The 13,593-nt window shown below is 55.2% G+C and overlaps 1 protein-coding gene across 2 annotated transcripts in view; it reads right to left on the bottom strand.

Moving 5' to 3' along the window:
* The window catches only part of SCARF2 (scavenger receptor class F member 2), a 94,494-nt gene extending 81,698 nt beyond the window's left edge, over positions 1–12,796 (bottom strand). For both annotated transcript variants that reach the window (XM_038372683.2, XM_038372684.2), the window contains exon 1: positions 12,536–12,796. In XM_038372683.2, the coding sequence (XP_038228611.1) occupies positions 12,536–12,681 (146 nt within the window). In that variant the 5' untranslated portion in view covers positions 12,682–12,796. The remainder of the gene's footprint in view (positions 1–12,535) is intronic.
* Between the last annotated feature and the right edge of the window lie 797 nt (positions 12,797–13,593).

Here is a 13,593-nt window from a genome sequence, read left to right as displayed (position 1 = left end):
CTGTGCTTCTTCCCACCTCCAAACTAGGGCAAAGGGGGAAGAGGGGAGACAGACACTTCCCAGTTGGCTCTAAATCATCACAGCAATATATTTCTGTTCTGTATTTGGGGGCTTCTCTCTGACACTTAAGGTCTGACCTTCCCCTCCACTGTACGCAGCTGTGCATGAAAAAAGTGTTGTATCCAACATGGGGAAACTCCATATTAGACCTTGTCTTGATGGATAAAGAGGAATTGATCACAGAATTAAAAATTAATGGCAGCTTAGATATAAGTGATAATGACTTCAGCACATTCTTAATGTGCAAACAGAATAAAGTCCAGATCAATGATGGACTTTAAAAAGGCCTATTTCACAAAGCTGAAAACAATTATAAGCCAGATCATCAGAGAGGAAGAATTTAATCAGAAAAACGTGAATGATATTTGGGAATTGTTTACGATCACTTGATTAGATGCCCAAGAGCCACAATTGAGAAAGAAGGGCATATTGGTTAAACATGGCCTGGTTAGGAGAGGGAGTGAAAGCAGGTGTGTGAGTGTAAACAAATGGAAGTATGGAGAAGTTGAGAGTAATGAATATAGATCAGAAGATAGGAATTGTAAAAAATTGATAAGGGAGGCAAAGGGACACACAGAGAAATTATGGCCAACAGAGTTAAGGATGATAAGAAGGAATTTTTAAAGTATATTAGGAACAAAAAGAATCCTGAAAATGATATTGGTCCATTACTAGATGGAAATGGCAGAATCATCAATAAAAAGCAGAAAAGGCAGAAGTGTCCGTTAAATATTTCTGTTCTGTATTTGGGGAAAACACAGATGATGTAATCCTATTATATGGTAACACTCTTTCTGTTCCACAAATGTCTCAGGAGTATGGGGTTGGTCCTGCTTTGAGCAGGGGGTTGGACTAGATGACCTCCTGAGGTCCCTTCCAATCCTGATATTCTATGATTCTATGAACTACTAAAATTAAACTTTTCAGATCAGTAGGTCCAGTTAAGTTGCATCCAAGAGTTTTAAAACAGCTGGCTAAGGAGCTCGCTCAACCACTAATGTTGATTTTCACTATGTCTGGAAGCACCAGGGAAGTTCCAGAAGACTGGAAGAAAGCTCAGTTGTGTCATTGTTTTAAAAGGTCACGGGATGACCCAAGTTTTATAGGCCTGTTGGTCTGATGTTGATCCCATGATAAGATAAGGGAAGGACTTCAATAGCTCAGACATAGGTGAGGTTTTTTGTAGGACTGGGTGGGTGAGATTCTGTGGCCTGCACTGTGCAGGAGGTCGGACTAGATGATCAGAATGGTCCCTTCTGACCTTAGTATCTATGAATCTATACAGGTCACTCCACTTGGCTAGTGCAAGACTGCTCCCTGTTGGACATACTAGCATTGTGATCAGTCCAGTTTTCAATACTCCAAATGACAGGATCCCCATCACGACCCCAGGCAGGCGCTGATCCAGTCTGAGAAGAGGATTATCCTGATAGTCAGACTATCTCCTCATTATGCCCCCTTCTATTTGGAAAACAATACCCCCTGGATGGTGTTGAACTTGCTGCATGCAGTCACTCCAGCTATCTCCCTCCCATGGAGGATTTGAGGTTTGGGATTAATTGCCACTACCTTTCCGGCTCCCAATTATTAGTTGCATTTCCCTCAAATTAATCTTGTTTTGTTATAATGAAAATTGGACTCTAATGCTAGTACAAAACTAGAGCTAATTCCTACCACAGTAGAATCACCCACTTCAAAGACAACGCTCCAGAAAACCCCAGTTATGGGAGAAGTTCTAACCCTAAGGAGTAGATGAAGAAACATTTTACATTTATGTCGTGCCTGCTACCTCAAAAGGTTTCATTAACTTAAAGCAATATACAAACTATATACTTTATCCAGGGATCGCTCACCCACCACTGAAACACAGCCACCTCTGTGGGGGAAATGTGGCCTTGCACGTTCTGCACTGCAACACTACACAAGAGAGGAGGCAGGGAATTCAGAAGGCTGTGGAAGACTCTAGTTAAAACTGCAGAGGGAATTTAGGGATGCAGAATGTAATTACTCCAGTCCAGGTGGAATTCGGATAGGCCAGGTTTAAAAGCCCAACTCTGAGGAAAAGGCACAGGGGGTTTACAAACAACATTATTTTCTTTTTCACAAAACGAAAACAACAAGGCATCATAGGATCCAAGATATCAATAAGCAACTTCCGGACATATGGAAGGAGCACTTGGTTAACACAGCGTACACTCACGCAGCCACTGCCTTGATACAGCCGATAAAGATGCTATGGCTCTCTAAAGAGCAGAAGTGGACAGGACCTCTGCTAAACACCAAAGAGTAACAAGTGAAGGGAATGTAGAGGCCTAGGGCAGGTCTACACTGCAGCCCTATGTTAGGGAATGTCCATACTACCCTCCTTCTGTCGGTGGTGCACGTCCTCATCAGGAGCACTTCCACCGACTGAAGAGGGGCAGTGGGGGTTAGGGGTGGGGGTGAGAGCCAGGGCTCTCAGCTCTGTGATGTTCCCCACCGGGAGCCCAGCTGCCCCTCTGGGCTCTCGGCTTCTCGCCTCCCAGCCAGGAGCGCGGGGTGGGGGGTACCTGGGCTTCTCGGCTCCCTGAACAGGGAGCCTTTGGGTAGCAGCCAGCATGGAGCTGAAAGACAGCCAACAGCCCATGTAAGGAATGCAGAGTCAACATGGACACTGCGTGGCCCTAACTAGACCAACATAAGAGCTATGCCTCTGGCAGAGGTGGAGTTATGATGTCAGTGTCGTAGGTCACTGATCTCAGCGGGTCAAGGCTGTAGTGTGCACACTGACATAATTCGGTCGACATGAGGCAGCTTATGTCGACCTAATTGTGTAGTGTAGAGCAAGCCTGTGCACTGTACAGGATGACAGCATGGCATCTCCTGACCAGGTGAGACCCGCTTTTATCATGCCATGTGCATAGCCTCAGAGTCACAAAGTTAAAGGCCAGAAGGGCCCACCACATCTTCCAGTCTGACCTCCTGTATAGCACAGGTCACCAGCCCCACCCAGCACCCGCACACTAAACCAACAACTGAAATGAGACCAAAGTATCACAGCCCACAGGAGAGCAGACTGGCATGTGCCACAGGCAGAGAACGGGGGGACTGAGGTGCACCAGTGCTGAGGTCCCTACAATGGCAGGGAAATGATTGAGAGAATCCTGGCAAGTGGCACCCCCCCCCCCCGAACCCCCAAGGTCACTGCCAATCAGACCTGGGGGAAAATTCCTGCCTGGTCCCACACATGGTGATCACTTAGACCCTGAGCAAGAACCAGCCAGCCAAGACCTGAGAGAGAATGCTCGGTACCACCTCAGAGCCCCGGCCCTTCCCATCCTATGTCCCTTCTCCAGCCATGGCCATTCCTGATGCTTCAGAGGAAAGAAATTTTAAAAAACCCACAGAATACATGGGGAGGGGGGCAGAACCCCTTCCTGACCTCTGCTGGTCGCTGGCTGAAACCCTGACGCATGAGCTTTAGGAACATAAGACATATACTGGAAGCAAACCCCAGGGCTGCTGAGCCCTGCCCCCCCACCCCTCCCAACCAAAAGCCACCTTGTTTTTTTCCTCCTCAAGTGCTTGCTCATGTCCATTCTACATTAGGAGACTCCCAAGCAGTGAAATAGGAGCTGGGATTGGAGTTCATGGACATGCAGATTGCAACATGGCTCGACCAAACTTGGTGTCATCTCTAGCTTGCTAGGTGATGGCGTAGTGGGAAGAAAACATATGTACCAACAGCCAAGTCACCCCTCTGCAGATGTCCTGGATCAGGATCTGGACCAGGAACACTGCTGAGGAAGCTTGCGCTGTCATAGACTGGGCCATCAGTATAGTCAGTGGAGGGATACACGCCTGCTTGTAGCATGTGCGGATGCACGATGTGATACAGGATGAATCATCTTGAGCTGAAATAGGCTTCTCATCCTGTCCGCTTCCACCACAAAGAGTTGCGTGGATCTATAGAATGGTCTTGTTCTCTCAATATAGAAAGCCAGGACGCGCCTAACGTCTGGTGCGTGGAGACATTGCTTCTCCCTGCTTGTGTGCGGTTTTGGGAAGAAAACCAGCAGGAAAATAGCCTGATTATTATGAAACTGCAAAACCACCTTGGGAGGAACATGGGGTGAGGGCAGAGCTGTACCTTGCTCTTAAAGGAGACCGTGTACAGGGGTTCTGATGTAAGGACCTAGATCTCTGAGACCCACCTGGCCGAAGTGACAGCCACTAGAAAGGACATCTTCCAAGAAAGGTAAAACAAGGGGCATGTTGCCAGTGGCTCAAAGAGGGCCCTGTGAGTTTTGACAAGTCCAGGTTTAGGTCCCGTGGGGGAATGGGCTTCCGAATCCGAGGGTATAGTCTTTCTAGGCCCTTGATAAAACGAACGGACATCTAATGCGAAAAAAACGATCAGCCATCCACCATGGTTCACGGCCAGGTGTATTTTAACTGATGAAATTGCCAGCCCTTGCTATTTCAGATGTAGCAAATACTCAAGAACAGTCTGCAGTGACAGCCGGGCAGGTGAGAGACCTTGCTGGGAAGGCCAAATGGAAAACTCTTCCGCTTGGAGAGGTATTTAGCTCTGGTACACGGGTTCCTGCTAGGTAGCAGCACCTGGCGGACTTGCTTGAAACAGGCCAGATTCTCGGGATTTAATCCTGGAGCTTCCAAGCTGTCAGGTAGAGGGTGGTGGAGTATTTGACTATGGTCCGTGAGATCAGGTCCAGAAGGAGAGGGAGCGGCATAAGAGTCGCTAGTGAGACCTAGCGGTGTGGCGAACCAGTGCTGGTGCGGCCAGGCTGGGGCTATGAGAATGACCTGCGCTCTGTCCCGCTTGATCTTCAGCAGGACCTTGTGCATGAGAGGAATGGCATAGAACAGGTGCCACATCCAAAGGACCAGGAAAACGTTTGTGAGTGAGCCTGGGCTGTGGCCTCGCAGGAGCAAAATTAGTAATGTTTCCTGTTCTGTTTGGTCACAAACAAGTCTACGTGGGGAGTTCCCAATCACTGGAAAAAACCCTTACTACGTTGGGGTGGAGGGACCACTCGTGGTGACTGGAGAAAGACCTGCTGAGGTGATCTGCCAGCTCGTTCGGGGCTCCCGGAAGCTGAAAAGGTGGATCAAGTGCTTTATGCAAAACCTCCACAAGTGGATAGCTTCCTGACACAGGAAGAGCAAGCCCCTCCTTGCCTGTTGAGGTAGAACATGGCTGCTGTGTTATCCGTGAGCACTAGCACATTCTTGTTCACAATGTGGGGTAAGAACACCTGACAGACCCCAGGTGAGCCCCCCCATCCTAGTTCTGACACATCCGAGATTAGGGATAACGAGGCCTGGGGCCTGGAGAAGGGGATGCCTGAGAGGACTGACAGAGGTTCCCTCCACCAGTTGAGGTAGGCAAGGACTGGGGCAGGTGCTGTGAGCACCGAGTCCAGCTGGTGGCAGCTTGGCGAATACACTGAGGCCAGGCAATCTTGAAGGGGTCTGAGGTGTACTGCACTACGTATGTGCACGCAGCCATGTGACCTAACAATCTGAGGCAAAAACGGGCCATCATGACCGGGTGGGCCTTGACCTGCGCTGTTGATGATGCCGTTGTCTGGAAGCGGGCTTCTGGGAAGAAGACCCTGGCCTGGGAGTAATTGAACACTGCTCCAATAAACTCTATCCTCTGCACATGGGCCAGGGCAGGGTTCTGTTCGTTTATAAGCAGGCCCAGTGCTCGAAAAGTTGGCTGTATGAGGCGGATATTAGCCTCCACCTGGGCCTCAGACCGGCTTTGACCAGCCAGTCGTCAAGGTCTGGGTAGACTTGGACCCCTCATCTTCTCAGGAAGGCCGCCGCTACCTCCATGCATTTCGCAAAACCCTGTGGGGCTGCCGACAGGCCAAATGGGAGAACCGCAAATTGGTAGCGAGTCTGGTCTACAGCAAACCTGAGAACCCTTCTGCAGCCCTGGAAAAGTGAGATGTGGACATAAGCGTCTCTCTAATCGAGGGAAGCTTAGCAGTCCCCTGGATGCAGGGAGGGAAAGGTGGAGGCCAGGGAGACCATGTGGAACTTCAGCTTTTTGAGGTATCTGTTGAGGCATCGCAGGTCTGCAATAAGTTGGAGTGCACCCTTGGAATTAGGAAATAGCAGTAGTAAAACCCCTTCCCTCTTAAGTCCTGAGGAACCTTCTCCATGGCTCCCCTTCAGAGGAGGGCTGGCACCTCCTGGGCTAGCAGTTGCTCATGAGACGAGTCCCTAAAGAGGGACAGGGAGAGAGGATGGAGGGGAAGAGTGGAAATATACTGGAGTGTATAACCCCTTTCCGCAGTGCTCAGCACTCAGTGGTCTGTAGTGATATGAGACTGTGCCGAGCTGAAGTGGGACAGGAGGTCCGAAAACAACGAGACAGGATCCAGTGACACAGCAACTGGTATAATGCCCTTGGGTGTCCCATCAAAAGTTCTGCTTAACTGCCCCCCAGTATCTGGGCGAGCTGGATAGCGATGCTGAGGTAGACGGGGGCAGTTGCCTGGGGGGCGGTAGAGCCAAGAAATGGGTGGAGTGCTGGGGCCTGAAGTGCTTCCTCAAAGCGCCAGGGCACAGAGACCCAGGGACTTGAGGCTGGCTCTGGAGTCCTCTGGGCCATGGAGCTTTGCATACATTTGCTCTGAGAAGAGCAAAGCACCTTCAAACAGAAAATCATGAAGGGATGGCTGCACCTCTGTCAGCAAGCCTGAGCACTGAAGCCAAGAGCACCTGCGCGTGGCCACTGCACAGACCCTAGGTCTAGCTGCCAAGTCTGTTGCATCCAGCATGGCTTGCAAGGAAGCCCTGGCTACAGACTTCCCCTGCTCCACCAGAGTGGAGAACTCCTGTCTGGACTCTTGGGGAAGCAAGTCCTTGAATTTTGACAAAGTCCCAGACCATGAAATCGTACCTCCCTGGCAATGCCAGCTGGTTGGTAAAGCCTGTGTAGAATAAACCTTTCTTCCAAAGAGGCCTAGTGTCTTTGAGTCCTTTGCCTTAGGGGGTTGCTCCTTGCAGCCATGGTCTGGAGAGGAATACAAGTACTCATACCCCTGGGCAGGAACAAAGTAATTCTTTTTGGCCCTCTTTGAAGTGGGAGGCAGGGAGGATGGGGTTTGCCACAGGGCTTTAACTGGTCCCATGATGGCCTCATTGACAGGTAGAATCACCTTAGACGGGGCCTCCGCGGTCAATATATCGACCAAGCTGTGGGAGGATGCTTTGACTACCTCCACTTCCAGCCCAAGGTTTGAGGCCACGGGGCACTTTCGCCTTTCTCCCCACCAGCACCGCCAGCTCTTGTACTGCTGGCAACAACGGTACCAAAAGCACCAGCAAGTCTCTGGCTGCACTAAATGCCTCCAGGGAGCACAGTACCACGATTACACTGGTGCTGCACTGTCCCTCCGGTGCTGATGTTGGGGACCGGACTCAACGGAGCCTACATACAGCGTGGAATCAATGGTGCTGCCCGTGGAGCAGGTCGGAGAAATGGCCAATTTAGGTCCCACTCCCCATGTCTGGCCTTCCTTAGAGTCGGGGAATGCCACCTCTTGGCCAGCTGCTTCTTCTCAGCACCAGTGATGGGGAACAGTGCTGAGCGTCTCTCACAGCGGGAGGAGCACTCCACACTGCCATCAAGGGACTCGGTGCCGAGTCTGACCGGCTTGGCTCCGAAGAGGGTTGGAGCACCACCTCCATCAGCAGGAACTTCAGCCTGGCCTCCGGGCCCTTTTTTATACACAGCGTGAACGGACAGCAGATCTGACAGTGATCCCCGATATGGGTCTCACCCAAGCACTTTAACTGGAGAGCGGGTCACCCACAGGCATGGCCTTGACACAGAAGGCTCAGGGCTTGAAGCCCAAAGACCTAGGCATGGCCCGGTATTGGGAACAGATGAAACTTTACTAACACAATAAGAAGCACAAACTAACTATGTATAACCAACTAACAATAGTCCACGTAAGAAATAAAGAACTGGGATAGAATGAAAACAGAGAGAATAGAGTAAAACAAAGACCACTCAGTACAGCCAAAACAAGAACAGTTCCAGTGACTGTCACGGGCGGTAAGAAGGAACTGAGAGGATGTGGAGTCAGCCAGACCCCTTATACTGGCGGATGAGCGCGCGGCACCGGAGGGCGCTAGAGCCAACCTGCCGGGTACCACTGAGGGGAAAATTTCCAGTGACTGTGCTTGCAGTGCACACACCTAATGTGGACTAGAACACGGATGACCAGAAGTGTACACAGTGTTCCTGGTGAGGTCTTACCAGCTCCTTGTACAATGGCATTAATACTTCAATATCTCTGCTTGAAATGCCTTGTCTGATACAACCTAGGATTGCATTTGCTTTTTTTCACAGCTGCATCACATTGGTAGCTCAGAGTCATCCTGTGATCGACTCACACACTCAGGTATCTCTCCTCCTCTGTCACTTCCAAATGATGAGCCCCCAGCTGGTAGCAGAAATTCATATTAGACCCGAAGTGGTTGACCTTGCGCTTTGTACTATTGAATTTCATTCCATTTCTGTCACTCCAATCTTCAAGATCATCCAGATGTTCCTGTATAACGTGCCCATCCTCCTCTGTATTGACAATGCCGAACTTTGTATCATTAGCAAATTTCATTGTCACACTCCTACTTTTTGTACCAATATCATTACTAACAATATTGAATAAGATGGGTACCCAGACCAGTCCTGGAGGAACTCCTCTAGTAACCACCAAAGTGCATGGGGTGGGAACCTCCCATGAAGTGTATGCCTCCTTCACTGGGTTTTCTAAGTGCCGCTGACATCAGGATGAGTAGATTTTAAAAGTGTACAAATCAGGTCCCTCTTGGGTAGACTAGGTGGGGGGACAGCAGCCTAGAGGGGGATGGCTGGGGGTGGGGGCAAGGCACTGGAATTGGGTATGTAGGGCAGGGGGTTAGTGGGTGATTGGGGCAGAACATGGGGGAGGGGTTTTAGAAGGTTGAATAGAATGACTATTTACTAGCTGTCCCTTTCCAAGGGTGCCACCCCCACACTCCCACCCAACCTGCCTACTGTATTTATTGTTTCTATTAGGTAGCTCCTAGAAACTCCAGCTGAGATTGTAGCCCCCTACACCAGGCACTTCACAGGCTCTGCAACAAACAGGTCTTGCCCAGAAAAGCTTCCAGTGCTTATCCACACTGTAGAGACCAGAAAATGAGACATCTACCCATCCACCTTCCCTCCTGCCTCCACTGCCCACCAGGAGGCAGAACCAGACTAAGGCACTAAGGAGGGGAAGGGTCAAGTTCAAGGCATCCTGTGGAATATAGTTGACTTCGGTGGTGAGGGCACCAGGTGAGACATGGCCTCCCTACAGAGAGTGGGGAGGTGCCAGGCAGGGCTCCCTCAGTTCTGGCCTGACCCAGAGCAGAGATTTTGTTTCCACTTCTCAAGCACTGGTTCTTTGTAACAATATGGCTATTGCTGCACCTGGAACCAGGCTCCAGGCAAGTCCCTCCCTTTGAGTGCCTCTGAAAAACACAAGCGGGGGGGGGGGGGTCATCCAGCCTGGCCATGGTCTCTCTGCTGGCTCTTGTTGCATTTTTGAAATGAACGTGGCTGAAGGGAGGTTGTGGGGCGGGGGGGGGGAATACTCAGTAGGTTTTTCAGAAAATTGGAGGGGTTCCCCCCTAAATAGCAAACATGATGCTCTCTATTCCCCCTGCAGCAAGAAGGCCAACTCCTAAGTGAGCACATGGCTGGGATTCTGATGCCTGTTCTGGTTCATAAACTGTCTCACTAGAAAATGCAGCCTGTAATTTGAGGAGAGGGCACTGGAGCTGGGAAGTTTTGCTCAATGAGCCCATTATCCAAGCCCCTTGAGATCCCATGAAAGGTGCGTGCTGTTCCTGTAGTAGCTTGTGGACTCATTTGACCTCACAAGCCATGATACAAAAGGTGAATATATGCTCTATCCCAAGGTAGCAGCCCACCCCCAGCATGGGCCAGGGGCTAGAAAAGAGAGAGGCTCTTCCCTCCCACAAAGAGCAGGTCTCGGCTCCTGCCCCACAAACCAACCTGCTGCTTGAAAGTCTGGTTTGTTGGCAGTTCTTCCGACCCCCTTCCCTCCTCCCACTCCAGCCGCACGCTGAAAATGAGACCTTGATTCAAATCCAGTGCTGTGGAGCAGTTGGGCTTGTGAAAACAATCTGCAGCGTCAGGGATACGATCAAATGGGAGGAAGTGGTGGCCTCTAAGCAGCTGTTTGGAGAGTGAGGCAGGGACTCTAGCAACTCCCTGGACTTCCTGGGCCTTGCTAGAGGAGTCAGATGCTCTGGTGTGGCAGCTGAAGGGGAACCAGCACCAATCCCCGGCTTGCCAGCCCCCGTGGGCTCCAGCGCAGCTCGTCTAGTGACTAGGAGAGTCAGGATGTTTGGAGCCAACATTAATGTCTCCTTGATTCTATACTGCTCCAGCCCATGGGCAAGCTAACTCCCAATGCCCCCCATCCAGCCCCTGCCCAAGAGTGGGCCAGTGACCCCAGAGAGGAGACTGTCTTCTCCGCACCAGGAGTCACCAATCACCACGTACACGCACGGTAAGCAGGGGCAGGGCAGGATGGGCTCCTCACCAGCTCTGGTGCCTTCTTTTTTTTTTCCCCCCCACAGGCACAATTGCTCTCCTTCCCACAGACAGCCTACTGGGTCACATGGGCCCAAGCTCATCGTGCTACACCCCAGCCCTTGACTAGCCCCCCACCCGAGCACGGTAGTGTCAAACCCACCGCCCCACAGTACCACACAAAAGGGACTTTGTCTTGCAAAAAAAAAAAAAAAAAAGACCAGACGCTTCCATGGGGGGGGGGGGGGTGCAGAAATTCCACAGAATTGGAAAGTCCTCTTGTCTAGGAGGGTTTGTTTGCAAGAGTTTAAATCTAAAGCAGATGGAGCCTCCTTTCCACTGGGTTTTAGGTTACACTTGGGCTGCGTGTTTTCCCTCGGAACCTCGAGGCGGGGGGACACCTGCTGTATGGGATCTCCCCAGAAATGCCAGCCCTGGGGCCGGCCCTGCGCTCCAGGGGCTGGGGCGAGCGGCCCAAGGGTGCTGGTGGGCTTCGGGCTTGGCAGCGGGAAGAGGGAGCTGCAGCATGCCGAGAGCCGTAGCCCACGACGGGGTTAACTCTCCAGAAAGCGACGCTCGCTGGAAGGAGGGAGGGGAAGCCAAAGGCATGCGGAGCTCTGAGCTGGCACTTCAGACAGGGATGCCGAGAAACGTGCGACTAAAGTTACAGGCTCTACCAGCCCGATCGTGGCAGTGGGGCCGATTCAGGTGACACCCCCGGTCCCCCGGCCCCAAGTGGTTCCGGCGGCAGCTGTGCACAGATGTAGGAGCGCACAGACCCTGCCCTACCAGGTGCCTGCGGATCGGAACCACGCCGGCCGGGGGCCGTTAGCTAGAACTGCCCCGTCTCCGCATCCACAGGCTGGACCCCAGCCACTCAAAACCTCCTTCGGAGGGGCCACTGATCCCCAGCGGCCAGTGCCCCCAGCCAGAACGGGCACTCCAGCAGCTTTTGCCGCTTCGCCCAGCATTGGGGATCGCCCCCAGCAGCCCAAATCTGGGGGGCTAGGGCAGGGCCAGCGGGACCCTCGCCCCCAGCAGCCCCTCTCAGGTGCGGGGAGGACGGGACTGCAGGGCCAGCGGGACCCTCGCCCCCAGCAGCCCCTCTCAGGGGGGGAGGGATCGCAGGGCCAGCGGGACCCTCGCCCCCAGCAGCCCCTCTCGGGGGGGGGAGGGGATCGCAGGGCCAGCGGGACCCTCGCCCCCAGCAGCCCCTCTCGGGGGGGGGACGGGACCGCAGGGCCAGCGGGACCCTCGCCCCCAGCAGCCCCTCTCGGGGGGGGGGACGGGACCGCAGGGCCAGCGGGACCCTCGCCCCCAGCAGCCCCTCTCGAGGGGGGGGGACGGGACCGCAGGGCCAGCGGGACCCTCGCCCCCAGCAGCCCCTGTCGGGGGGGGGGACGGGACCGCAGGGCCAGCGGGACCCTCGCCCCCAGCAGCCCCTCTCGAGGGGGGGGGGGACGGGACCGCAGGGCCAGCGGGACCCTCGCCCCCAGCAGCCCCTCTCGCGGGGGGGGGGGGACGGGACCGCAGAGCCAGCGGGACCCTCGCCCCCAGCAGCCCCTCTCGAGGGGGGGGGGACGGGACCGCAGGGCCAGCGGGACCCTCGCCCCCAGCAGCCCCTCTCGGGGGGGGGGACGGGACCGCAGGGCCAGCGGGACCCTCGCCCCCAGCAGCCCCTCTCGGGGGGGGGGGACCGCAGGGCCAGCGGGACCCTCGCCCCCAGCAGCCCCTCTCGGGGGGGGGGTCCGGGGGTTCGCAGGGCCCCTCTCCGGCGGGAGGCGCAGGCAGAGGCAGCTCGTCCCGGGCGGCGGGTTCCCGCGGCCGGGCAGGGGGCGGTGGGGCCGCGGCCGCTCCTACCCGCTTGCTCCGCACACGTTCCTCCCGCCGGGACGCAGCTCCTGGGCAGCTCCCCAGCTCAGCAGCAGCAGCAGCAGCAGCGCCCCAGCGCGCCCGGGCAGAGGCAGCCCCCGGAGCCCGGCGGCCGGGCCCCCGGGCGCCTCCATCGGCGTCTCCTTCGCTCGGGCGCCGGGCGGCGGCGGCGGCTCCTGGGCGGGGCAGCGCGGTCCGCTCTCCGGCCCGAGCCCGGCCGCCCTGGCTCCCCGGCGGCGGCTGCCTGCGGGGTCCCGGCCGGAAGCTGCAGTGCGAGAGCCGCGCTGCCCCGCCGCCGCCTCCTCCGCGCCCCTCTCGGCAGCAGCAGGAGGGCGCCCGGCCAGCCAGGAAATTCCACATTGGTTCCCCTGATCCCGGGCCAGGCTCTGGGGGACGCGGAGCCGCCGCCTCCTGCCCGCCCCGGGGCCTCCCCGCCCCGTGCCCGGCCGGGCGGCAGCTCCTCGCCCCCGCCGCGGCCCTGGCCCCTTCCGAGCCCTTCTCCCTGGGGGGGCGCCGGTTATTGTAGGGTCTCTTGGGAGGAGCGGGGCTGCCCCCGCGGGCCGCGATTCCTAGCGAGCGGGCGAAGGGGGTGCGGAGGGCACGGTCGGACCTCGCTGATGTGCGGGATTTGCCCGGTGCCTTCCAGAACGACCCGGCCTCTCCCAGCCTCACCGCAGCCCGAGCGAGCCCGGCTGGGGCGAGGCGGGTCGCAGCCCGTGTCCGAAGCGCGTTGGGGGAGAGACAGGGCTGCGGCCGGTCGTGGCTGCGGAGGAGACGGCTCCTGCCGCGGCTGTGTGGGGACGAGAGAGGGAGAGCAGCGGCGATGGCCGGTCAGGTTAGCTGTAGCCCGTCCTGCAGGGGTGGGAAAGCAAGGGCAGCTGGGACCCGATAGCAATGGGGAGCCCACGGAGAGGTTCAAGTTCGGGGGGGGGGGAAGGCGCTTTGACAAGGAGATTAGGCTGGAGAACAGACTTGGGGGGTCACTGCCAGCCGAGATCAGGGGGAGGGGGCACGACAACATGCAAATGAGCTGTCCACATTAGCTG

The sequence above is a fragment of the Dermochelys coriacea genome, chromosome 15 (assembly GCF_009764565.3).
Source record: "Dermochelys coriacea isolate rDerCor1 chromosome 15, rDerCor1.pri.v4, whole genome shotgun sequence".
NCBI lineage: Eukaryota > Metazoa > Chordata > Testudines > Dermochelyidae > Dermochelys > Dermochelys coriacea.
This window is presented reverse-complemented; position numbering and strand designations above follow the sequence as displayed.